Below are 27,188 nucleotides of genomic sequence, written 5' to 3'. Positions count from 1 at the left end.
ATCTAAGGACTGGATGCCACTGGAGGTGCCTAGAAAGGACGTTCTCAATCTGAAGGCCACCTGTTTCCTTGGAGGGTGGTAGGATACAACGATTTGCAATTTTTTTTGGATTAACGTTTTTTTCTGAGATCTCAGGACACTTTATGTTGTTACTTTTTTCTTTTTTTTGGGTCAGATCTGATTCCACTTAACATCAAAAAAGCAAAACTGTGACTAAAGACAATTAACACTTACTAAGAACACTGAATACTAAGTGCACTGAACTGAAAAGGACAGCCTACCTAATATATTTATGGACACTTTAAGTGATATGTTATACATTGTTGAGATTTACATGTTTGAAATGGTCTAAATGTTTTGTTCATGTCTATGTTTTGGAGCATTTAAATGTTGAATACACTCAAATCACTTTTCTCCCTTTAAGTTGTTGTCAGTGTCTCATTCTGAGTGGAGGGATATTCCTTCTTTAAGTTGAGTTACCACTGCCAGTCTCCTTACGATCCTAACTGAACCCAACAAGAGTAGATTCTCAAATATTGTTTTTTTCCTTGACTTTGTATGACAGATTACTGTGGATTTGACTGATTTTGGACTACTCAGTTAAAAAGGGTGACACGTGCATAAAAGAAGAGGCTCCTAGTAACAAAGTGCCAACAGATACAATTTCTAATCGGTTCTTTAATAAGTTATCTGTACACAAAAGACTGGTTTATCCCTTGAGTTAGATGGCTTTTTAATACTTGAATAATTCACAAACACACAAACACATTCCTCAGTAGCTGATGTCCAATAAAATACTTCCAGAAAGACAACAGAACTACTGCTCAAGATCTCTTCAAAATTACAAGATGGTCTGGCTGCTTGGAAGCGAAACATAAAGAAAATAAGGGGTCACATCACTGGAAACTCATAGAATCAAAGAATCAAATTAAACACGTGGTTTAACATCGAGAGAAAGGTAATCTGCCTCACCGTTGTGGGACGGTGTGGTGAGAAAATTAAAAGGTTACAGTCTGAAACCTGCTGTGTCACGGGACTCTTATACCATAGCTACGTCTAAGGACAAAATTTCTGCTTATGAGCAAAGAGGTCACAGTGTGTTTAGAGAGAGAGAGAGAGAGAGAGAGAGAGCGAGAGATTCTTAATAAAGATTTGTTTTAATGATCTGATTTGTACACATCAGCATCACAATATAAGGAAATTGTGTTTTTTTTTTAACTTATAATTTGATTATTTGTTAAATATTTAATCACATATTACTTCTGAGGACTATATTACACCCAGCCAGGACTCTAAATTTCAAAGCGAAACTTTAAATCAGGATACTTCATCTTCTTCTTGTAGTCTTCATCAAACTGCTCATTCTGGGCCACAGTGAAGTGGTTCTTCCAGTCACCAACTTTCCCTGGAGAAAGGAAAATATTTAGAATAAATAAATAAATTTGATTAAACTAATGAAAAATGGAGCACACACTGCTATACATATAAAGAAAAAAATGTTGCAGTTGTACCTTTTCTCATGAAAGGAGAAACCTCTTGGTTCATCACTGGAACTGTGGAATAGTTGGTCATCTTGTTTTGCTTCATGCTGTCAAACGTCACACTGGTTATGACTCTTTCCTTCTCTTCAGCTGAAGCAGAAATACCAAGGAAGGAACACAGTCGGTCTATTTCCTGTCCACAGTCCTGTTCACAAAAATATTGAAAATATTTCTTACTCTTAAAAGAACCCCAACGATTGTTTTCGTCCCTCGGGTCTGTAGTTCTATATTCATCACTGTGGATTTGGTGTTTAAGAAAAGAAAAAATAAATCTGTTATTTATAGAGAGTCATTCTGAATTAAAAGAAGTCATTGGTGTCTTTGTGGAAAAGATATTTACTTGCATCCTCTTCAGGGAGTAACATGAGAAGACTGATACAGTGATGGCCCAAATATACACTTCTTTTCTACTGCTTTAATAAGTTTGATTCATGCTACTACTTGTACAGGAAATACTGTTACATCTTTTGTGTGCATTTCCACTTAACAAAAAGCTCTTATTTTCTGTCATTCACACTAATGGAAGAAACACAGCCTCAAACTTCAGACACAACTAAAACAGTTTCTTTGAAGCAGTGCATGAGCGCAGTGATGGATGCACGCTTATTCAAATAGCTGGGTACTACAATAACAGGACCTTGAGGAAACTGTAGTTGTGATTTTGTGCTGTATAAATAAAATCGAATTGAAATTAAAGTGGATGCAGCTGATCTTTCAGAGTCTGTTGTAGCTCCTTGTTCTATTTTTTTTACTTTTGTCATCTAAAGATAATTTTTCTCATGTAACATCAAAAAAATGGATCATGCGGTTTTATTTAAAAGCACTCAGTGACAAATTTGTGACACGCACAAGGTGTGCCAACTAGTTTCCTGCTTCTGTTATCATCTAACTCCTTCCAGGAACAGAGTTCAGCGTGTCTCGGCTTGGCGTCTTTACAGATAGCACCTGTTGTGTTTTGTTTTTTCAAACCACTACATTTATAACTAGAAACATTATTGAAGGCTTTTAAACATATCCTCTAAGAGATATGAACAATTAAAACATGTAAATGGAAAGAGTCAAGACAATTTTAAACATGAAGAACAAATGTTACACATGTTAGCCCAACTCACCGCACCTCAATCAAATCTTCATAGAACATGTAGTGAAGATTTGAATAACTTTGTTTCTTCTCCCACCAGCTGTTCACATGGTCATACCATGATCCGAAAACCCCTGAGGCCACAGAACAATACACAAAGTAATATTAGTAAGTATACAGACAGGAAATTAGATCGCATTGTGATTCTTTTACATTAAAACTAAACTGAACTCACTCTTTCCTTCCATGAAATCCTGCAGAAAGGTGCTCCATTCTCCTGCTTCTGGCTGAGCATTGTTCATCCGATTAAAGTGGTAAAAGGACACTGCATTGTCCTTTGGATTGCGGGCCACATATACTATCTACAGAAAGAGACAACACAATAATCTCAGGGTTTCATGAATTGCAAATTTCAATGGCTTCCAGGCAAGGCAAGCAGCTGTTTGGGGCCCCAAGTCAGTGGGAGCACTCACAGGGGTGACACACTTTAAATTAAAGCAGTGGCAATTCAGCAGAGAGAGTAAGATCGATCTGACCTCCCTAACGTTCCCCCACTTCGCTCCATTCATTCCTACTACAGCTTGAATCATTAAATTTGACAAAACCTAATGACAACAATCGAAGCTATTCATATAAAATCAAATATAAATAAAATATAATCCAAAATAACTAAATGATGCTAACTTAGCCTCAACTATGGGGGAGAGTCCCAGCAGCATCACACCATTTTTTTTTTGCTTTCTCTGACACTAAAACCCAGTTTTCTCCACTAGCAGAGTAACCTGGTGTTTCCAGCTCTTCTGGCTATGATGTGACTGAACTGAGTGTGCGACTCTTTTATTGGTGTCACATTACTTATAACATAATTTATAAAATAACAGTGATAAATGCTTAGTTGGAAGGGCGTCCTGAGTCTTTTTGCATAAATCTCCACTGCTGGCTGTGGGTGTTTGTGCATGGCTTTTACCCTGCTGCCCTGCTCCCAGAACGACTTGGGCATAAACTGGACTGGTAGATGACTCTTAATGAGACGAGGAGTGGTGGGAAGTTTGTCCGCCATTTCTGCACCTGAGTGATAAGAAGGATTAGTTTGCGATTGATAACATGCAACATTAGACTTATTTAGATAGCACAGAACAATAAAACCGATTGCCTAAAAAATTCTAAGGTGTTTCTGAGATGTTCTGATTCACCTAACACATTTACACACTAATAAAACTGCTACATTTTAGGAGCTTTTACATTTTGTAGCTTCCTTTTCAGCATTTGGCAGAGAAAGATGCATGCAAACAAACAAACAGAATGCAACAGGTTGAACCTGTTTTCAGCACAGTTTCTAGAAACTGGTGACTTGCAATAATCCTCTGAATGAACTGAGTACACGGACATAAACTTGGTACCTAGCGCTTTTTATTCTGGCGTATTTTAAATTCAGAGTGGCAACATAGTTCAACCTATAAGCATAGGAGGTACGCAGAGCTCCAGGAAGGGCACTCGTTCATGAAGAGGGAGGGATGTCTGACGGTCTGGACCCATGTGCCCAAAATACAGAAGATCTAGCATGTAAGAGACCCACGTGGTTCCTGCAGTTGAAATGAATAAATGTTGTTAAGCTGTAAACCTATCAACTCAGACACCAACAGGAAATTGTTTATGAAAAAAATGTATTATGATTACATAAGCTACACATGATTAAATAACACATCAGTACCTGCTTTAGGGTAAGTAGCAATGACAATATCATCTGGTCTTGCTTTGAAGTTCTGTATGTTATCCCAGTTGTCAGTGAAAATCTTGGTCATGGAGACTCCATGGAAGTCATATAGTTTTGGCCGAGGTTGCATCTCCATCTGTGGAAATTACTTGCCTTTAAAATCCTATATGGGTCACATTTTTTATACATTTTTCCTGCCTACATACTGTTCATTTCTCCCATTTTTAATTTACTCCATGACATCATATGTCGTGAAATGTACAAAATAATCTATTATTACTAATTAAATCTTAGATGGGACTTGAAAACACGTGTGTGTGTGTGTGTGTGTGTGTGTGTGTGTGTGTGTGTGTGTGTGTAAATAAATACAGCATATTTATTGTTGGCAGCCAGTGTTTATGAAGCTTTGATGGTCGCTTACATGTATAAACGGAATCTCAGCAGTGACTCAGGCACTTAGTGAATGAGCTTAACATTTTCTTTGTAAAAGCTGAACTAACTTTAGCAGCATGTTAGAAAAATATATTTGTTTTCATTTACTGATATGCCAAATAAAAAGTTTTGCACATTTTAAAACGTGCACAGCTGACAGCTTGGTGTGTTTGTTCGTAAACATTACTTAAAGGACTCCACACTCACCCTGATGATTAGTATTACACTTGGGCTGGATCCGGATCTCCCAGAAGTCTGCTTGTTGCGTAACACTCGCTGTAGCACACACGCTGCACAGCGTCCTGAAATCTGCGTAGAATTACGCAGACTGTTGTACCCTTACATTCATACTGAGCCTGACAGTTCAAATATGAACACATGCACCAGTGATATAAAGTCACATGATTGGGGTTAAATAAGTTCATCCAAACTTGCCAGTAAAAATATCAAACAGGAAAAACAAGAAGTTTGATTGTTTTGCTGTGCTATGCATCCTGATACTGGTTTTCTGCCATGTTTTCGGCTCGCTGTTTTTTCTCAATCGCTGATTGGCTATAAATATTAACCAAATTTTGTATAAGGCTTGAAAAAGCAGAACAAGAGCTTTCTCTTTCCCTCCCCCCTCGCTCTCTCTCATCTCCACCAGCACAGCGTTAATTTGCAGCTGCTGTTGCAGTGCTGGTTATTGTTACTTGGATCCGGATATCTTGTTTATGGTTTTGGTTCTTTTTGTTTAATTTTGCTAATAGTAGTTTGGGGATTAATGTAGAATCCCGATCGCCAAGTGTCTGGTTGGTTAATGATCTTTCCCTTTTGTTTGTTTATGCCCCAGCCTCCCATCTCGGTCTTTTTATGTAATTATTTTTCTACTATTAAATATTTGTTGAACTATAAAAGCGCGCTGGCATCTCATATGTTAGGTCCCCCTGAGCCATGGCTTCAGGGATCATAACATGTTGCACGAAAGATAAAATACAATAATGACTGGGATAAAATGTAAATATATATATCACCAATCAACACAGCCACGAGGGGGCCACAAGCCAGAGTACTCCCAGTGCCGGTGTTCCCCGTCACAAATTGCACCCCCATCTTCGGTCGGGAAGGGCATCCGGCGTAAAACCTTTGCCAAATCAAACATGATGATCATCAATTATGAGATTTCCATACCGGATCAGTCGGGCCCAGGTTAACGACGACCACTTCCAGTGGTGTTGGTTACCAGGGTGCCGGCGGAAGCTATGTTACTATTGACCGAAGACAAAGGAAGAGCAGAGGGGGAAGGCGTGTTCAGAGGCAGCGAGAGAAAGAGAGGCAGGAATGCGGAGATGAAAGTAGGGACTTTAAATGTCGGGACTATAACTGGTTAAGGAAGAGAGCTGGATGATGTGATGGAGAGAAGGAAGGTAGATACTGTGTGCACACGAGACCAGATGGAATCAAGGCGAGGAGCACTGGAGGTGGATTCAAGCTGCTCTACCATGGTGTAGATAGGAAGAGAAATGGAGTAGGAGTAATGTTGAAGGAAGAGTACATGAATAGTGTTGCAGAGGAGAAGAAGAAAGTGTCAGACAGGATCATAAGTTTGAAGCTGGAAATTGAAGGCATGATGTTGAATGTTGTCAATGTGTATGCCTCACAGGCTGGATGATAGAAGAGAAAGAGGAATTCTGGAGTACGCTGGATGACTAAGCTTGATAACTGGAGCAGACGTCAATGGATATGTAAGTGAAGAGAGCAGGGGTAAAGAGAATGACAGATGGTGGCGGATATTGTGAAAAGGAAGGAAATGGCTATGGTAAACACATATTTCAGGAAGAGGGAGGGACACGGGATAACATATAAGAGTGGACACAGACTATATCGTAAGCATAAGGTGAAATCTGAAAGAGAAAGCTGTCTGCAAGGTGGTGACAAGGATAATGTAGCTAGGCAGTACTGGATATGGAAATTAAGATAAGGAAGCAAGTGAAGGTCAGAGGCAAGGGTGTTGAAGAAGAAGGAATGTTGTGCAGAGTTCAGGGAGGAGTTGAGACAGGCTCTGGGTAGTAGAGAAGAGTTATCACATAACTGGGAAAGGACAGCTGAAGTTTTAAGGACAGAAGAAAGAAGGCAAGGACACTTGGTGGAGGAATGAAGACGTTCAGGAAAGTATTCAAAGGTAGAGTTTAATGAAGCAAAAATGGGGTAAGTATAGAGATGAAGAAAGTAGTCAGGAGTACTGGGAGGCTAAGTGTATGGTTAAGGTGAGAAAAGGGGGAGAGAGGTGACAAAGGAAAAGAAAGAGGCCTGTAGCGAGCTGTAAGTGAGACTGGACAGGCAAAGAGATTGAACTGGAAAGGATGTGCAGCGGGTTAGGTTGATTAAGGATAGAGATGGAAATGTACTACTGAGTTAAGCTAGTGTGCTGAGAAGATGGAAGGAGGATTTTGAGGAGCTTCCAAAGGATAAGTCAGGAGGAAGTGAGGGCAGCACTGAAAAAGAATGAAAAGTGGAAAGGCAGGTGGTCCAGATGACATACCTGTGGAGGTGTGGAGAAGTCTAGGACTTTTTAATCAGATTGTTTAACAAATATCTTGGAGAATGAGAGTCACTTGAGGAATGGAGCAGAAGTGTACGTTACCACTTTTAAAGCACAAAGGTGATGTGCAGAGCTGTAGTAACTACAGAGAGATAAAGTTAATGAGTCATAGCATTAAGATATGTGAAATAACTGTGAATCTAAGTCAAGAACAAAGGAGATGATCAATGAGCAGCTATATGGCTTCATGCTGAGACAGAGCACTGCAGATGTTTCTCTTGAGGGTGTTGATAGAGAAGTGTAGAAAAACATGCAGAAGGACTTTCACTGTGTCTTTATGGATCTGGAGACAGCATTTAATATGGTGCCAAGAGAGGAACTGTGGTACTAAATGAGAAAGTCAGGAGTGACAGAGAAGTATGTGACATTTATGAGGACATTGAGATAGTAGTGAGCAGTGGAGCTGGAGTGACAGTTAGGATTAAGGCAGGGGTGGGATTACATCAGGGATCACCTCTCAGTCCCTTCTTGTTTGTAGTGGTCATGGGACTGAAAGCTGAACTGCTGACAGATGAGGTTAGATGTGAGTCTTCATGGACTATGATATGATCTGTAGGGAGAATAGGGAGGAGGTAGAAGAGAGCCTGGGGGAGGTGGAGGTATGCTCTGGAGAGAAGAGGAAATATAGTCAACAGAAGCAACCAGTAGAATACTGTGAATGAGAGGGAGACACGTGGGCAAGTTTAAATACATGGGGTCAATCATCCAAAGGAAAGGATGGTATAAAGAGAGATGAAGAGTTTCACAGGTGATTTGTGACAGAAGGATAACAACAAGACTATGATGTATAGTTTGATGTTAGTGGCATCACAAAAAGAAGATTTGAGGCTGTGGTTGGTTAGAGAGGAAAAGCTGAGATTCTTTGGATATGTGCAGAGGAGGGATAGTGGATATGTTGGGCAGAGGATGTTGAATGTGAAGCTGGGCAGGGCAGGATGAAAAGAGGAAGACCACAGAGAGGATTCATGGATGTTGAGAAGGAGGACATTGCTACAGTTCTACTTCGTAGAAAGACAAAGCTTCGTCATAAGTTCACCGTATGTCTCGAGAGAAAGTTAAGCTCGATGGTTAAAGTTTAATTTCAGTCACAATCATTGTTTATGGTCTGATTTATGTCTATGAGCATAACATTGTGGATACATGGCCTCCACTAAGTCTTTATGTTATATAGTTGTATAGTTATGTTGATAAAATTAAAAATGTATTCCTTGACACAAATATCACATCAGAGCTCCATCATGCCCATCCATATTTCATAAAGACACAGTCTGTGTATTTCTTGTTCAGAGCCCTGTTCATATTAAAGAGTTTCATCATCAAAAGGCTGTGGCCCAAGTAGAAGAGACATACTGGTGATTTTTTTTAATTCTTTATTATTCTGGTTAAACCTCAGTGTCAATGAATTGTTTTTCATGTTTTGTTATTTATATGCATCTGCATCACAGTGGAAGAAAATTACATAAATCAAGTATAACATTTGATTTTTCTTAACTTACATCAGATCAGAACTCCATCATGCCCAGCTGGGGCTTTAAATTTCACAGCGAAACTTTAAATCAGGATTCTTCATCTTCTTCTTGTAGTCTTCATCAAACTGCTCATTCTGGGCCACAGTGAAGTGGTTCTTCCAGTCACCAACTTTCCCTGGAGAAGGAGAACATTCAGAGTATTTGATTAACCTAATGATAAATGGAGCACACACTGATATAGATATAGAGGAAAAAAAATGTTGCCCAGCAGGAAGTTGTACCTTTTCTCATGAAAGGAGACACCTTGTGGTTCATCACTGGAACTGAAGTATAGTTGGTCATCTTGTTTTGTTTCATGCTGTCAAACGTCACACTGGCTCTGACTCTTTCCTTCTCTTCAGGTGATGGAGACAAACCAAGGAAGGAACACAGTCGGTCTATTTCTTGCTCAGAGTCCTGTTCACATTAAAATTAGATATGATTTTTTTTTCTACCCTTTTGTGTTTCCTAAATTTCAGAACCTTTAGATTAGCATGCAATAAATTAATTTACTTTATCTGTGGTTTAGTAATGTTGATAATAGATAAATACTCACTTGTAGCACATTCATAAATGTTTAAACTTTTGGTAATAAGTCTACAAGGTTTACAACAAATCATTGATCCAATACAGTCCACACAGACGGTTAGCATCTCAGGCTAAAAACTGATATGTTGCCAGGAACACAAGAGGAAAAATCTTGCTGGCTGACTGGCCAGGTCCCACATTTTAGTGTGCATATGTGTATGCTGAGTGGGGATTTCCCCTTCACATAGCAGAGATGTTTGCTGGATGAGGATTTGGTGGAAAATAGTGTGTTCTCTATTTGTTACTTATGCATCAAAAAGGATTCAATTAACAAAATATACTGGACATGGTTTAGAGAAATTTTTGCAATCAGTGAATTTCAGAGATACCAAACATTATAAAGTCTTCACGAGTCATAGCTTTTTTTCTTTGTACACCCATCTGCAGCTCTGGCTGGCTTTTCTTGCACTGTGGAATTAAAATGCACACCACCCAGTGCTCGAAGAACGAATAAAATACAGCCTGGTTTGAGAAATATTACCACGTATCATCAGAAAAATGTAGTAATTGGATTAGAATATTGATGCATGTCATTTTTAGACAGTATTTCTGAGTTGAACTGAGAGTTTGGTTTGGCATCTTCTAAAAGGCGCGTGATGATTAAACAAAGTGTTAGAGCTCAGTTGGAAATGGTACACATGTTAGCCCAGCTCACCTCAATCAAATCTTCATAGAACATGTAGTGGAGATTTGAATAACTTTGCTTCTTCTCCCACCAGTCGTTCACATGGTCATACCAGGATCCAAAAACCCCTGAAGCCACAGAACAATACACAAAGGAATGTTTATACAGGAAATGAAATAGTGTGGTCTCTTTGCTGTAAAACTACACTGAACTCACTCTTTCCCTCCATGAAACCCTGCAGATAGCTGCTCCAGTCTCCTGGTTCTGGCTGGATAAGGTTCATGCGGTCAAAGTGGAAATAGGACACTGCATTGTCCTTTGCATTGCGGGCCACATAGACCACCTACAGAAAGAGATAAAACTAATTTATGGTCTGGGAGTTTCATAAATCACATATCTGTGTGGCTATGGGTGTATGTGCAAGACCTTGCAGCGCTGCTCCCAGAAGGACTTTGGTACAAACTGGACTGGTAGATGAGTTTTAATGAGACGAGGAGTGGTGGGAAGCTTGTCTGCCAGGTCTGCACCTGAATTATCAGGAGGATTAGATACCACAGGTTAATATACTAAACATTGTAATTGTCTGATGTATTTTAAAGTGACAGTGGACACGTGATTCAACCTGAAGGTAGAGGAGGTGCGCAGATCTCCAGGAAGGGAACTCTGTCATGAACAGGGATGGATGTCTGACGGTCTGGACTCATGTTCCCAAAATACAGAAGATCTAGGATGTAAGAGACCCACGTGGTTCCTGAGGTTGAAATGGACAAAATGTTTTATGTTTAGCTGTAAACATACAGTGGCTTCCAAAAGTATTCGGCCCCCTTGAACTTTTCCACATTTTGTCACATTACAGCCACAAACATGAATCAATTTTATTGGAATTCCACGTGAAAGACCAACACAAAGTGGTGCACACGTGAGAAGTGGAACGAAAATCATACATGATTCCAAACATTTTTTACAAATAAATAACTGAAAAGTGGGGTGTGTGCACACACAAAAAAATACTATGATTACATAAGCTCCATACTTTTATATACAGATCAGTACCTGCTTTAGGGTAAGTTGCGATAAGAATATCATCCGGTCTTGCTTTGAAGTTCTGTACATTGTCCCAATTGTCAGTGAAGATGTTGGTCATGGAGACTCCATTGAAGTCAAACAGTTGTGGGCGAGGTGGCAGCTCCATCTGTGAGAATGATTTGCCCTTAAAATCAAAGTGTATGTCGTGTTTTCTCCAGTCCTTACTTGTGCAACAACATAAAGCTATGCTTAAAACATTTTTAACAACTGCGTAGGCTGACTTCTCCCCCCACAGATCAGAAGTGATATTTTTAACTTCCATCGGTCTAGAAAACTATGGAACGCCAGGACTGCCATAATGAATTAATTAAATACACCATTAAATAATTAATTAAATGTGGCAATAATTAATTAAAATTGGAATTAATTAATTAAATAAATAGTTATGACACATGTAATTAATTAATTATTGACACATTTAATTAATTATTTATGTATTTCACATTTTAATTAATTATTGACACATTTAATTAATTAATTATTGACACATTTAATTAATTATTTATGTATTTCACATTTTAATTAATTATTGACACATTTCATTAATTATTGACACATTTAATTAATTATTTAATGATATATTTATTTATTTCATTTTGGCAGTCCTGACGCCTGGCTCTCATCATGAAATAATTTTATCTGTCAGCCTCACCCATCAAACTCAGGGGGCGGGGTTAACGCTGATCGAGTCAAAACCATTGCTTTGGCCTGGTGGCCATTGTTTCTAGCACACAACAACCGGCATGTGGAAGCTAACAGAACTGAGCTTTGAAAAACCCTGTTTGTGTGTTACCAAATACCGTTTTAATATTTTTTTTAGCCGAGAATGTAGTGGTTTAATCTTCATGTGTCTGGTCGGTTTGTCAAGATACAGCCTCTTTGCAAAAGTGTTTCGATGATTTCGGAGATGTCTGCCCAGTCTCACGGCAAAGCGTGGGATAGACCCGCTCGCCTCGCAAGCAATCCCACCGACAAAGCGCAGGCCCCGGTACACAGCTGTAGTAACCCCCGCTGACTTCTTTTACTGAGGTTATATTTATCGACGTTTTATTTCCTGATGTTCTTATGTGTCCTACGTGTTTCAGTCGCCAATTCTGAATTATAACTAACATTAAAAACATGTTTAAGGAGGAGAGAGAGCAAATAAATCTGTTTAACATCTGATCTTTGGGTTTTTGTTCAGTAATCAGCGTGACCTGTGTATAAACACATAAAAGAGATAACGTTGGTGTTTCCGTCATGTAGTAACTGCTGGCTTTAACTGTACAAAGGTTGTTCGACACTATGAAACACATACAGACTTCATGATGTTCGGCTAATATTTTTATTGTGAATATTAATCATGCTGACCTCGCTCTGTACACCACGCAGCGAGGTCAGCATATCCACGATATCCTCAGCTCCATGAGTTAACACAAAGTTTCCCAGCTGACTATCTAACTGCCAACTATTCCAGAGACGTGAAAATATACAGCATAAAGAAAAGTGTAAGAGACTCAGCAGCAGATTAGAATAACAGTTATACATTTAATAAATCACCAAATGAATCCAAGAAACGAGCAAACCTGTTCCGACAATTTGAATTTGTATTCCCTCAGCTGCAGACTCGCAGCTGTTTAAATGTTTGAAAAGGAAGATTAGATATAAAAAACGTCAAACATAGACTCAGTCTGCCTTCACATTTGATATGAGGCCAGCACGTATAGTGGCCTCAGCAGGCTATTACTGAAATACACGTGCTATATCATAAACTATGATATAAACAGGGAGGTCCTATTAACATGTTTAGTTTTAAAGGACACCTTCCTGCCTTTAGTCTCATTCATGAGCAGTATTAGTTTTCTTCTAACATCCAGAAGTCTGCACAATGTGTTTCATAGTTTGTAACAAGCCTTTGACAGGTAAACATAACATGACCGAAAAAGCAAAAAAAAAGAAAAAAAAAGAGAGAGAGTGTTGACATAAGAAGAGAAAATTCTCTCAATTATGGAGACAGACAAATGGTTCATTTATGTTTGATGTGTGTTTATTCCTCCCTAAATATCGTCGGTGAAGTTCGCCATGCATGTCAGATTTTCCTGCGCATTTTTATACCTCTGCCAACAGAGAGAGAAAAAAAATCACATTCTAACAGACAGCTGGTGCTTAGAATACAGTTGAATAACTATTAAAAAACAGATGATATTTAGATGATAGTTCAGTCTAACACATGTGCCAGTGAACCATTAAACGTCTGTGAAACTATGCAGTTATGAAACGTAACTTTAACCTCAGCCAAACCGATTTGCTCAGTTGTAAATAAAACAGCGAAGTAAACGTGACCCGACAGACAGAACCTGAGTGAATGAAGTCCAGCGTTTAACCACTGAGAGCTAAAACTCAGCTGAGGTTTGAAAGCTGTGTGCCGGTGATTGGACATCAGCCGCTGATAAAGCTGTTCGCCTATAAAGTGCTCTGTAAGGAAACGAGCTCCAGCAGCTCTGCGCTCGGGGAAAACACTATATTTACTTATCTTGTGCAGAAAAATGCGCTGACATTGCGTTATATCGAGCACCGGCTGCCCAGTTAAACTGTGACTATCACCAGGGCCCTGTTTCAGGAAGCCGGTTTAGTGGAAAAACTGAGTAAGTATACCCTGAGTTAACGAAAACTCTGGGTTTTCGGTTTCACAAAGCGAGTTCAGCTGCAGCCTGAGTGAGTCACTATGACGACACACTCCGTGAAGCTAACCTGCCCCCTAGCAGGTTTACTACAACTAACCCTGACTGTCTCCGCCCCTTTGTCGGAAACCTGACAGTAGGAAGTGTCGGACATGGCGTGCCACTTCCTTGAAGAGCCAGTAGATCGTGAAGCCCAAATTCTCCGCAGGGCTCTCCGCCGGGAGAGAGTGATCAGAGCGCGTTTGGACATTTTATCATTTCCTGATGATTTTCTGTGCGAACGTTACCGTTTCTCAGCACAATCTATAATTTATTTGGATAACATCCTCAGGCCATATATTACGCATGTGACACATCGCGGACATGCTCTCAGTTCATTGCATATTATTTGTATTGCACTTCGGTTTCTTGCAAACGGGAGCTTTCTGTATAATATTGGTGACGCTGAGCACGTTTCCAAGGCTACCGTCTGTCGGGCAGTCAGGAATGTTACAGTTGCACTGAAACGTCTCCTGTACTCGTCTGTGGTGTTCCCCGGTCATAGACCCACAAGATTTATCAAAGAGGGATGCCACAAAATTGCAGGTATCAGGATGAACAAAACTTAATTTATGATGTGGTGATACTTGGACTACTACTTAAATTGCACATTTATTTTCAGGGTTCCCAGGCGTGATTGGCTGTACAGATGGCACTCACATTCCAATCATTGCTCCTTCAGTAAATGAAGGAGACTATGTGAACAGGAAGTCTTTCCACAGCATTAATGTACAGGTACATAGTTCCCTGTAGCATGTCAAACTAACAAATTATTTCATTATAGTAATGGATGCTAATTTGTGTTCTCTGCACTGTGAAGATCATATGTGATGCTGCCAACATTATCACAAATGTGGAAGCCAAGTGGCCAGGCTCTGTCCATGACTCACAAATATTCCGTGAATGTACACTGAGCACAAAATTTGGACATGGTGAGTTGAGAATACTTTAAAATATATAAAGACCAATTGCTTCAGGGACATTTGAACTGAAGTGTACCCTTCTGTCTTAGGAGAGTTCACTGGCTACTTGCTTGGTGATAGGGGGTATCCATGTTTACCCTATTTGCTTACCCCTTACCCTGACCCTGAACCGGGCCCACAGCAGCGATATAATCTGGCTAATTGCAGGACAAGAGCCAGAATTGAAATGACTATCGGAATGCTTAAGGCCCGGTTCCAGTGCCTGCAAAGACTCAGGGTCACCCCAGAAAGGGCATGTGACATTATTGTGGCATGTGTGATTCTTCACAACATTGCCACAATTAGAGGAGAACACTGTCCTTCTGAACCAAACATCAGCAGTGATCCAAACCATGAACATCCTGACCCTCCCACGGACATACAAGATGGAAGAGCAGTCAGAGACACCATATGTCACAATCATTTCTTTTGACCCATCACCTCAACATGTTGAAAGAAGAATAAACAGATTTTTTGTTCAACTGGCTTTATTGGTCGCCTGTATTTCCTGTACACAAAGTATTAAAAGATGTAAACCTCATAAAGTGTCTCTGTTGCTTCCTCCTCTGTAACAGCTGTCAATGTTTCTTCATTATTTTCCTGTAGTAAAGAAATAAACAACATTGCTGTTCTACTGTAAACTCATATAATCTGTGGAGTATTACTCACAACTGCATGTTGGTCTGGCTCAACAGGAGGCTGCACCAGATGCAGTACACCATCACCATCAACTGATAGAATATGAGGTTTATACAGGTCACTTATAACTTACAAGGGACCAAATGGCAATTAACAAACATACCAAGCACCTTACACTTCATTGTCATTATGCTCTCAAAGACAACCAAGGCTGAGGGAAGGCAAAATCAGTAGGAAAATAACTTCACTACAAAATAATCCATTATGGTAAAGAGTTTATCAAATGAATGAGCAGCACTGCAAAGGTGACTGTGAAGAAAGGATGTATGCACATCATGTATTATTTTGAATTTACCCCTTATGTAGGCACTTGTGTCTTGCGGGGTTATTGACTCAGAGGATGTCCCCGCAGAGATGCCTTCGGCCACAGGGCGCCCACTGTTTTGGCTGAGGGCCAACTGCTCAGCCTCTGTGAGTGGTGGTGGTGGAGGACCCCCACCTGTTTTTCGGGCCTCCGCTTTTTTTCTGTTGGCTATAACGGGCCACATTTGAGCATACAGAGTAAGCAAATATGTACTTGTAATGTGCTCAGATAATTTCAATAAGTGCTTACAGAAAGAAAATTAATGTAGCCTCTAACTGCAATTGATTTACATCGGACAAACAGACCAAGCACTATGGCTCATAATACAATTACACCTTACCTGTTTGGACTATATTTTTATATTTCATTTTTACTTGCTGCCAGGCACGTTTGGGGCCTGTTGGGTTGCACCTGCGCTCACATCACATCACAAAATAAAATGTATAAAATAACAAATAAAATAACATATGATAAAATAACGTGTTAAATGGGTGGAAATCCCTCGATCAATGTTTAAATTAACACTCACGCATTGACTCTGTCGGCTATGTTTTGCCATGCATGCTTTTGCAGCTGTGGCTGTGTTACTTTTTTCCGCGGAATTTGCATGTTATCGGCATATGCTGCCATCAGAATTTCGGCCTCAAGCGCTGTGAAATACATTGACCGCGCCTTCTTTCCCTCCGTCTCCATGGTGACTCGCTTAATCTGTGCTCCGCTTATCAGGGCTTTATGTATCCTCGTCCGCGCGCTTCACTTGGGGTTAAAGCAACTCCGCGTTGACTGAACTAATTGTTATCAGCCTTTCTGAAACCGAATATTCCGAGTTGGACAGTTCGGGGTTACTCAACCCTGAGTATCGTTTTTCACTCTGAGTTTTCCAAACCGGCTTCCTGAAACAGGGCCCTGGTAACTAGGCGTGTTTCTTGAATTAGCAGCAGGTGTTAAACAGCTGACAGATGAGGAGGAGGATGCATGCAGGTAAACTGAGGGTCTGTTGAGCTGATCGCTGGTTTCGTGAGAAAAATGTCAGCTCGTTCTTTATGTTACAGAAGCACAGAGACACAAGACCAGGCGGAAAGAGACGATCGTTCGGTGAAAATGAGAATCTGCGAATGCAACATGTGGAACACGGAGAGTGGAATATGTAAACAAACCGGTTAACGTAACCCCCTCGGTGCACTCTGCATGCTAACTGTTAGCAGAGCTAGTGAAATCTCTGAAAACATCTGAGCACTTTTGCAAACATGTTCTATGTTGACAACCTGACCAGACATACGTCGCGACATTCGCGGCTAAAACACTGTTAAAAGTGTAGCTGGTGACAGAAAAACGGGGTATTTTAAAACTACACCACCACCATTGCTGCTTGTGATTTGATCTGCATTCTGGGATAACTGGCTGCCCCAAGTCTACACAAGCAATCGATTTTCTAGGATCGACCTGTTTTGACTTACTTTGCACGGCAACCAATCAAATGTTAGAGAAGCTGCATGGGCAGCGTTAACCCCGCCCCCTGAGTTTGATGGGTGAGGCTGACAGATAAAATTATTTCATGACGAGAGCCAGGCGTCAGGACTGCCAAAATGAAATAAATAAATATATCATTAAATAATTAATTAAATGTGTCAATAATTAATTAAATGTGTCAATAATTAATTAAAATGTGAAATACATAAATAATTAATTAAATGTGTCAATAATTAATTAATTACATGTGTCAATAATTAATTAAAATGTGAAATACATAAATAATTAATTAAATGTGTCAATAATTAATTAATTACATGTGTCATAACTATTTATTTAATTAATTAATTCCAATTTTAATTAATTATTGCCACATTTAATTAATTATTTAATGGTGTATTTAATTAATTCATTATGGCAGTCCTGGCGTTCCATAGAAAACATGATGCTTTTTTGTTCCATAAGAGAGGCACTGGAAGTTAAAAAAAAAGGTCCTTGGGAACTGTCCACATTTAAAAAACTGTTTGTGGGTCTTTGATTGAAATAACAGATTATCTGCAAAAGTAAATCCTTAAATCTGTATTATTTTTAACGGCCAGCAGAGGGAGGTTTTTGGCAGAAAGTGGCACGATAGCACAGAAGTGTAAAAGAAAATCACTCTAATCCTAATATATGCCTTCATTTAACACTTTATGTTATAAAAAAAAAATAATTTAAACAGTATATGCTTCATGCTGTGGACTATTGACTGATTATCATCATGCAGTGGCAGATGTAGCTCTAGCTTGTGACCTCAGGTTTTAAACATCAGAGGTGATGAACAAAATGCTAAACTGGAATTTGCATGTTAAAGGCACCTCTGATATACATTTAATGGCTATGATTCAGTTTAAAGATCAGTTTAAGGATCAGAATCACATCCAGTTTCTCGTTTTAATAACAGATCTCATAATCTGATAAAGTGTAAATCCCAGTGTTAGAGTTTGCTAATCTAAGATTCTGGAGCTGCTGTTTCTGCTTGATCCTGCACCACTAATCAGCTCTACAGTAATTATACCTGTAAGTTCACCAACACCACCTTTGCCACTTTAACCTTTGTGACTGCAGTGTTACTGCTTTTTAGTTTTTATGTTTTTACTAGGACTGCTCCTGCCTCAGCCTTCTGTTGGTTTGCTCACGTGGTTTTGTGTTGCTTTAAACTAACTTAACATTATTTTGAAATTGTGAATATTGGGCATATTGACATGATGCAAGATGGTATAACGAGTCATCAGTAAAATTAAACTAGTAATTGCAATAAAAAAAAATCAGTAGTTAATGTAATAATAATTATTAATTAGTTGATGATTTTAGGGTTAACAGAGATTTATAAAAAATAATAAATAAATAATAAATAACAGCTTGCCATACAACCAGAGGTCAAAGTACACACTGCAGCATTGGTAAAACTGAGAAACACAAGAATTACAACATTTTCCTTTCAGCTGTGTTCACCAACCACACTAAGCAAGACACATGGTGAAATTTAAAGAATAACTTAATTAATATTCAAATTAAATAAAAAAAAAGAGATAATAAACATTTATATTTATTTTGTTTTCTAGATAAAATAACTTGTATATAAAGTAAAAACCACAGATTTATTGTTGGGGACTAAACATCCTGAAGCTTGCTTACCTTCTTGCGTTACTCCTGCTGACTGACATAATCTTGAAATTGTGAACAAGAGGCGTGACTCGCCGGTTTAACCATTAATTTCAGCAATGACTCAGACATATAGTGAGTGAGCATGAAGTTAGAAAAGTTTGATTTTTCTGGCCATTTACGCCAAACAAAAACAAAAAAGCACCACAGTTTTAAAAGATACACATCTTTCAGTCTAGCATGTTTGTTCTAGTGAATATTACTTGATGTACTACACACTCACCAAGCTGAGTATTTCTGTACTGCGGTTGGGTCTGGATCTTCCAGAAGAAAGAAATCTGTTTGTTGCACAACGTTCACTTAAACACACTGCACAACTTCCTTAGATGTGTGTCTGTGAGTATTGCTGTTCAAACATGAACACAATAGTATACAGTGAGATCAGACCAAAGAAAAAAGCAACAAAACCTGTATGAGTGCACAGGTCTTATGAAAGGCAACACAGTCTGGTTCATTGTTTGGAAGGTGGAGTAGTCGGTCATTTTGTTTTGATTTATATTGTCTAAGGTCACACCGGCTCTGGCTGTTTTCTTTTTCTTCAGCTTATGGAGACAAATCAAGGAAGGAACACAGTCCGCCTATTCTTTCGCCACAGTCCCGTTCACATTGAAAAGTTTCAGCATCAGCCTTGTTTTGAAGAAGTGCAAGAGAGGTTTTCATTATATTTTAAAAGGCTGTATGTAATTATTCTGAACATCCCAACATAACAATAAGAAGATGAGAAGACTGAGAATGCTAGCTCTCTTGGTCTACGTGGCCCGCAATGCAAAGCACTCTTTTCTACTTCTTTTGCTTGATTCATACCAGGTCTGTGTGTTGTGTCTATATTTACAACTCTATTTACCATATACCTTTTTATTCTTTATTTGTTACTGAATGGTTAGTGCAAAAACAGCAAAACGAATGTCAGTTAAATTGTGGTTAATTCTGATGATCCATACATATATTTTTATTTATTTGTTGGGACATGCACACATCTGTTCAATGCTCCATCATGCCTAGCTGGGCTTTTTAATGCCAGACCCAGTAGTATAAATTCAGATAAACCAGATTAAATCTGTTAATTCAATGCTATCAGCAAAAATCGCAAACAGTTTTGGTTATTTTGTTGCACAAAACAGTAAACACACTACTGAACAGCATGCTATCCAAGGATAATAACAATAACAGACATAATAACAATAACAGACATTTTTGCATCTCTTTGAATACAATCAAAATGGGAGCATATCAAATAAAAAAATCAAATTAATTTCAGTTAATACGTTATTTGGCACCATGGTTGTGTGTTGGTTAGCACTGTTGCCTCACCCTATGATAGCTGAGATGGGCTCGAGTCGCCACACAACCTTGAACTGGATAAGCATTATAATATAGGAATACTAATACTACAATAGGGATACTAATTAATCTGTCTCAACACTTGATTTATCCTCAACTAGTTAACTTCAGAGCTCCATCACGCTCAGCCAGGGCTCTAAATTTCACAGCGAAACTTTAGATCAGGATTCTTCATCTTCTTCTTGTAGTCTTCATCAAACTGCTCATTCTGAGCCACAGTGAAGTGGTTCTTCCAGTCACCAACTTTCCCTGGAGAAAGAGAACATTCAGAGTGTTTGATCAGTCCCACAGTCATACTTGTCCTGTACGCTCATGCTCCACGACACACCCACCTAACACTCCTTCAACATTAAGTGTTTGTGTGTGTCATGTGTCATTAGTGGGTGAAAGTGAGTGAGTAAATGGTCTGTGTGTGTGTGTGTGTGTGTGTGTGTGTGTGTGTGTGTGTGTGTGTGTGTGTGTGGCTGGGGCTGGGGCTGGCACCACAGTTCATTTAGATCACAATTCTGATCACAAAAGCTGCCAGACGGGACAGGGTGTAAGAAAAAGTGTATTTGATCAGCACTACTGGACTGCGCAAATACTGAGAAACAAATGTTGCCCAGCAGGCAGTTGTACCTTTTCTCATGAAAGGAGACACCTCTTGGTTCATCACAGGAACTGTGGAATAGTTGGTCATCTTGTTTTGTTTCATGCTGTCAAACGTCACACTGGCTCTGACTCTTTCCTTCTCTTCAACTGAAGGAGACAAACCAAGGAAGGAACACAGTCGGTCTATTTCTTTTTCATAGTCCTGTTAACATCAATATTGAAAATATGAATAAGTTTAGAAGGGACAGTTCACTCCAACATGGAATGTATGTTTTTTTTTCTTCTGCTCTCTAGTGCTATTTATTCATAGCACTAGGGAAAACATAAATTGACATGTGAAAACACATTTTAGTTGTCTGTGTCTTTGTTCATTCTCTGTGACTTTTCAATTTAAAGACGTCAGACTTTGACCATTCTTTGTATTTTATTTATTATTATTAAACCTCGGATCTGAGGTTTTCTTTTTTTGCAGTTTATGCATCAGAAACAATTCAGCGAACTACAGTTTTCAGACATAACCCAATCTTTGCCAGATCAAATATGCAGATTTTCAAAATTAAGATTTCCATACCAAACAGGTCAGGGGCTGGGTTAACAATAAACGCCTATCGATTGGTTAGGCGGGCGGTTAAGGATAGAGACAGAAATGTATTAACAAGTGAGGAGAATATGCAGAGTTAATGAATGAGGAGAAGAGAGGAAGGAGATTGGATTGAGGACTTATAGTGAATCAGGACATGCAGAAGAAGTAGTGCATCTATGAAGTGGATGAAGAGTGGAAAGGCAGGTGGTCCAGATGACATACCTGTGGAGGTATGGAGATGTCTACAAGAGAGAGGAGTGGACTTTTTAATCAAATTGTTTAACATCCTGGAGAATGAGAGTTGCCTGAGAAATGGAGAAGATGTGTTTTCAAGAACAAAGGGATGTACAGAGCTGTGGTAACTACAGAGGGATAAAGTTAATGATCCATAGCATGAACATATGGGAAAGAGTGACTGAAGCTAGATTAAGAAGAGAGGTGGCGATCAACGAGCAGCAGTGAGAGCAGCAGACAGAGCACTACAGATGTAATGTTTGCTTGGAGAGTGTAGAGAAGGTCAAAAGTAGTTGCTCTGTATCTTTGTGGATGTGGAGAGGGCATATGTGGGAGACAAGAGAGGAACTGTGGTACTCTATGAGGAATTCAGGGGAGTAGTTTGTGAGGGTGGTGCACAACATTTATGAGGACAGTAAGTCGGTCAGTAGGTGTGAGAAATAGGTTCAAGATGCAAATTATTTCAGGGACTGACTTTGTGCCACTTTTTGTTTGCAATGGATGACACAGTGGATCATCTCCCCTATCCCTAGCATCCTCCTCTATCATACACATATGTCCTCTTTTACTAAATCCATGAATACTCTTTCTGGTTTTCACATTTTCCTCCTGCCTTGCAGCCTCATATTTAACATCCTTTGTTATATGATAATTTTAAATATTAAGATCTCTGTCAAAAATGGCACACATGTTAGCCAAACTTACTGTACCTCAATCAAATCTTCATAGAACATGTAGTGAAAATTTGAATGAGTTTGTTTCTTCTCCCACCAGCCGTTCACATGGTCATACCACGATCCAAAAACCTCTGCAGACACAGAACAACACACAAAGGAATGTTTATACAGGAAATGTGATAATATGTTTTGTCCTTAACACTAAAAATAAATTAAACTCACTCTTTCCCTCCATGAAGTCCTGCAGGAAGGTGCTCCAGTCTCCTGGTTCTGGCATGCCACTGTTCATGCGTTCAAAGTGAAAATAGGACACTGCATTGTCTTTTGCATTGCGGGCCACATAGACCACCTACAAAAAGAGGAAACGCTGAATTATACTCTGTGGGTTTCATAAATCCCATGTCTCTATGACTACAGGTATGTGTGCTTTTACCCTGCAGCGCTGCTCCCAGAAGGACTTTGGTACAAACTGGACTGGAAGATGAGTTTTAATGAGACGAGGAGTGGTGGGAAGTTTGTCTGCCAAATCGGTACCTGAGTAAGGTAGAGATAAGAAGGAACCGTTTGCAACAGAACATGCAAAGATAGATTTCTTTATAGACCACAGATCAACAACATGAATTGCCCAAACATTGTGTTTTTGAGGTGCTATGACTAACTTAACAGATTTACACACCAATAAAACTGCCAGAACCATCACAAAGCTATTGAACAAGGCTGTATTTGTAGTTGTAACTATTTGTAACCTGATTCAGAATGTTTTTTGAATTTCCTTTTGACTGAACAGTTCTAATGACAAATAAGTACCAAAGTGAAATTAGGACATTGAGCTTTTGGATCTGGTCTAATACAAATATGGCTAATTGAAGGTGGTCACAAGATTCAACCTGAAGGTAGAAAAGGTACGTAGAGCTCCAGAAAGGGCACTCTGTCATGAAGAGGGATGGATGTCTGACGAGCTGGACCCATGTGCCCAAAATAAAGAAGATCTATGATGTAAGAGACCCATGTGGTTCCTGGGTGCGAAACAGATAAATGCATATTGTTTGGTGTGATATCAGCACATGATGATATAAGCCCCATAATCCAAATGAACACAGTCAGATAGCATCCTTATAGTGTCTTTCAGCCAATGCACACTGTAAAGTCGGAAACCTATTAACTTGCACGTTAACATTAAAATGGGAAAATGTTATTTAAAAAGCACTAACAATTTTATAGCCTAAGTAAGTAACTAACTAACTAACAAACCTGCTTTAGGGTACGTAGCGATAACAATATCATCTGGTCTTGCTTTGAAGTTCTGTACGTTGTCCCAGTTGTCAGTGAAAGCGTTGGTCATGGAGACTCCATGGAAGTCAAACAGTTCTGGCCGATGTAGCCCCTCCATCTGTGAGAATTACTTGTTTTTAAAATGAAGTTGTCTTTCATGTTTTCCCCATCCTTCTGTTACTTGCACGGTAACTTATGTTTTGCAACCTCTGGTTTTTAAAACCAGAGTTGATGACTATGCTGAAACTAGAAGTTTCATCGGGACTCTTTCGGTCACACACTGTTGCAGCTCATCTGTGATTTAAAGTCATGGAAGAATCCAGGTGCTTGATTTGGTTTCTTCTTTTAATAAGAGATCTGATGAAGGTCTGCATTAATCTATTAATTCAACATTCTGGAGTTGCTGTCTCTGCTGTTTGTTTGGTTGTTGTTTCCAGGTTTAGTGAAGACGATTTGTTCCTGCACCACTAATAAGTCCTACTGAAATTATACCTCTAACTTACCATCATCACCTTTGCCAGTTTAACCTTTGCAACTGTAGTGTTTTCTTTTTTATGAGAGCATTTATGTTTTTAGTATTCACTTTCTGATTGCAGTTTGGACCTTGTCTGTCTGGATTCTGCCTGAGCTTTGTGTTGCTCACCTTGTTTTTTTGTTTGTTGTACTAGCTTAATAAAACTCTGAATAATATTAACATTGCTCTGTGAATATCGGTCATGTTAGTCACAAAGAGGTTCATTCAAGTAAGTGCAAAAACAGTCAGCTGACAGTACATGATAAAAAACAAGATGCAGTCCAGCATTGGTAGAATCAGGAAACACCAGAATTACAACATTTGCCCTCCAGCTGAGTTCTCTAACCACAATGAATAAGACACATTTATTTCATTCGTTACATTTTAGTGTTTAAGTATTTAAAACAAGGACATTTTAATGCAAACAAAATATTTTTGTAAAGTAAAGGCAGAGATTTAATGTTGGTAACACATGATTACAAAGCTTGCTTACCATCTAGGATCACTCCTACCAACTAACGTAATCCTGAAATTGTGAAGAGGGCACGTGACTCGACGGTTTAATCATTAATTTCAGCAATGACTCAGACCTAAAGTGAAGGAGTTCAGTATTTGCTCAGTATATTTGGACCAAACTTTAGAAGGATAAGGTTAGAAGTTAGAAAAATAACATTTTTATTACTGTTCATTAACATGTCAAATGAAAAAGCAAAAATGCAGCACATTTAAAACATATACATCAGACAGCATGGCATGTGTATTCTGTTGAATATTGTTCAAAGTCACGTGTAAGCATTTTTTGTCTTCCAAACAAAAGACCATTGTTATTCACTGGAACACACCGCACCATTTTCTGAAATGTGTGCATTTATACTGATCCAGTGCTATGAAGTCAGATAAGCTAGGTTCATTCAACTCGACCAAAATAAATAAATCAATAATGAACAGGGTGCAGGCTGGATTGATTGTTTTGCTGTACAAAAGAGTAAACACAGCAATAACCTGCACATCGATGACAGAAGAATAAAAACACAAGTCTTTTAACAGAATTAAAACGGCTGTGTTTAATAAAAATGAAATCCAACATACAACAGCAGCCTACTATCTCTACACAGCTGAGAGCTGCTTGCCATAACTGTGTGAATGTAAAAAGTTTTCTGCTTCTCTTTCTTGATTTATACCAGACCTATGATTCTATATAGGCAACATTCCCACATTACACTTTATGTGTGGCCAAATTATTAAGTACTGGAACATATTCATTTGAGAAATAAACAAAGTTTAGTTTATTCAGGTAGTGTAGTTTTTAAGTTGAGGATAAATGTTTTTTAAGCTGGGAAATTACACAGAATGAACTCTGGTTCCTGTGTGGATTCGCTCCTGGTACTCCAGCTTCTTCCCACCGTCATGCCCAGCTGGGTCTCTTAATTTCAAACCCAGTAGCATAAAGTCAGACAAACTAACCATTAACAATCAGTTAGTTAAATATGTTCAGTAAAAATGACACATGTTCCTTCATCCTCCTTTTTCTTAACCTCCTAAGACCCAAACTCTTTCATGGCATGCATTTTTAATTTCTCTTTGCTATTTGGGCTGATTGGGACCTGATGAATGTAAAAACAAAGGATTAGCTGATTTTTTTTTTTTTTACCTGATTTTTGTTTTTGAGAAAAATGGGATCCTCAAAAGAGGACATTCATTTTAAATTTCAATAGAACAGTGGCAGTATAATGTCCTCATTAGTAGATATCAGGCCCTTTGTAGAGCAAAATTTAGTAGTTTGGTCTCCACAACCCGAAATGTGATGTCCACAAATGTGGATGCCAGGTCCTGGGAGGTTAAGCTGATACAGTGGGGCAAAAAAGTATTTAGTCAGCCACCGATTGTGCAAGTTTCCCCACTTAAAATGATGACAGAGGTCAGTAATTTGCACCAGAGGTACACTTCAACTGTGAGAGACAGAATGTGAAAAAAAAATCCATGAATTCACATGGTAGGATTTGTAAAGAATTTATTCGTAAATTAGGGTGGAAAATAAGTATTTGGTCACCTCAAACATGGAAAATCTCTGGCTCTCACAGACCTGTAACGTCTTCTGTAAGAAGCTTTTCTGTCCCCCACTCGTTACCTGTATGAATGGCACCTGTTTGAACTCATCATCTGTTTAAAAGACACCTGTCCACAGCCTCAAACAGTCAGACTCCAAACTCCGCCATGGCCAAGACCAAAGAGCTTTCGAAGGACACCAGGAAAAGCATTGTAGACCTGCACCAGACTGGGAAGAGTGAATCTACAATAGGCAAGCAGCTTGGTGTAAAAAAATCAACTGTGGGAGCAATCATCAGAAAATGGAAGACATACAAGACCACTGATAATCTCCCTCGATCTGGGGCTCCACGCAAGATTGACTGATTGATTGATTGGTAATTTATTTCAACATGTGAACAATATACAAGTACATTTAGAAAAGAAATAAGAGAGAAAAAAAATATACTATACAAATTACATACAAAAAAACATTCTGATTAATTTACATGTTGAAAGGGAGTGGGAAGAAGTATACACTTATTTAATCCCACCCCTGTCCCATAAATTATCAGTGAATATTTAGTCAGCTTCCTTACTGATATAATTTGTAATAAAAATAGTGAACAGATTTCTGATATACTATATACTATAATATCACATCATGAATTTTTTGTTTGTTTGTTTTTAAATAGAGACATTCACTTAATTTAAATATTTTCCTTTTCTTTATAGATCGAGAAGATCATATTTTTATAACTCTTTTTGAACAGTTTTATGTTTGGACATTGCTTTAATTCCATATTCAGTTTGTTCCATAGTTTCACTCCTTGAACAGAAACACAAAAGCCTTTTCTTGTAGTACGTACCTTCATTGTTTTGAAGTTACAAAAACCCCTTAAATTATAACTTCCTTCTTTCAAAAAAAAACATACTCTGAATATTACCTGGCAGTTC

At 38.8% G+C, this 27,188-nt stretch overlaps 3 protein-coding genes across 4 annotated transcripts; all 3 read right to left on the bottom strand.

Annotated features, from left to right (window-relative positions):
* Positions 1-1,292: 1,292 nt before the first annotated feature.
* Positions 1,293-5,860, bottom strand: LOC146611047 (cytosolic sulfotransferase 3-like). 2 transcript variants are annotated; one of them, XM_085343860.1, is made up of 9 exons: positions 5,782-5,860; positions 4,976-5,070; positions 4,334-4,472; positions 4,077-4,205; positions 3,590-3,690; positions 2,858-2,984; positions 2,659-2,756; positions 1,512-1,686; positions 1,293-1,405 (listed from the first exon to the last, which is right to left on the bottom strand). In XM_085343860.1, exons 1-9 carry the CDS (start codon positions 5,858-5,860, stop codon positions 1,293-1,295), a joined length of 1,056 nt encoding a protein of 351 aa, XP_085199986.1. The 2 variants fall into 2 exon arrangements, with proteins under 2 accessions (XP_085199986.1, XP_085199987.1); XM_085343861.1 differs by lacking the exons at positions 4,976-5,070; positions 5,782-5,860 and having other exon boundaries at positions 3,590-3,707; positions 4,094-4,205.
* Positions 5,861-8,855: 2,995 nt separating this feature from the next.
* LOC146611046 (cytosolic sulfotransferase 3-like) lies at positions 8,856-18,990 on the bottom strand. The gene is made up of 8 exons (XM_085343863.1): positions 18,968-18,990; positions 11,124-11,280; positions 10,693-10,821; positions 10,497-10,597; positions 10,287-10,413; positions 10,101-10,198; positions 9,100-9,274; positions 8,856-8,993 (listed from the first exon to the last, which is right to left on the bottom strand). Exons 2-8 carry the CDS (start codon positions 11,260-11,262, stop codon positions 8,881-8,883), a joined length of 882 nt encoding a protein of 293 aa, XP_085199989.1. The 5' UTR covers positions 11,263-11,280; positions 18,968-18,990; the 3' UTR covers positions 8,856-8,880.
* An 878-nt stretch (positions 18,991-19,868) lies between these two features.
* Positions 19,869-24,726, bottom strand: LOC146611045 (cytosolic sulfotransferase 3-like). Its single transcript, XM_085343862.1, has 8 exons — positions 24,700-24,726; positions 23,672-23,810; positions 23,308-23,436; positions 22,854-22,954; positions 22,643-22,769; positions 22,454-22,551; positions 20,954-21,128; positions 19,869-20,584 (listed from the first exon to the last, which is right to left on the bottom strand). Exons 1-8 carry the CDS (start codon positions 24,700-24,702, stop codon positions 20,472-20,474), a joined length of 885 nt encoding a protein of 294 aa, XP_085199988.1. The 5' UTR covers positions 24,703-24,726; the 3' UTR covers positions 19,869-20,471.
* Positions 24,727-27,188: the final 2,462 nt, after the last annotated feature.

Source organism: Diplotaxodon limnothrissa, linkage group LG20 (assembly GCF_057381915.1).
Source record: "Diplotaxodon limnothrissa isolate DT_005_m linkage group LG20, D_limnothrissa_male_GT1.1, whole genome shotgun sequence".
NCBI lineage: Eukaryota > Metazoa > Chordata > Actinopteri > Cichliformes > Cichlidae > Diplotaxodon > Diplotaxodon limnothrissa.
The sequence above is the reverse complement of the archived record's forward strand: the minus strand, read 5'-3'. Positions and strand labels throughout refer to the sequence as shown.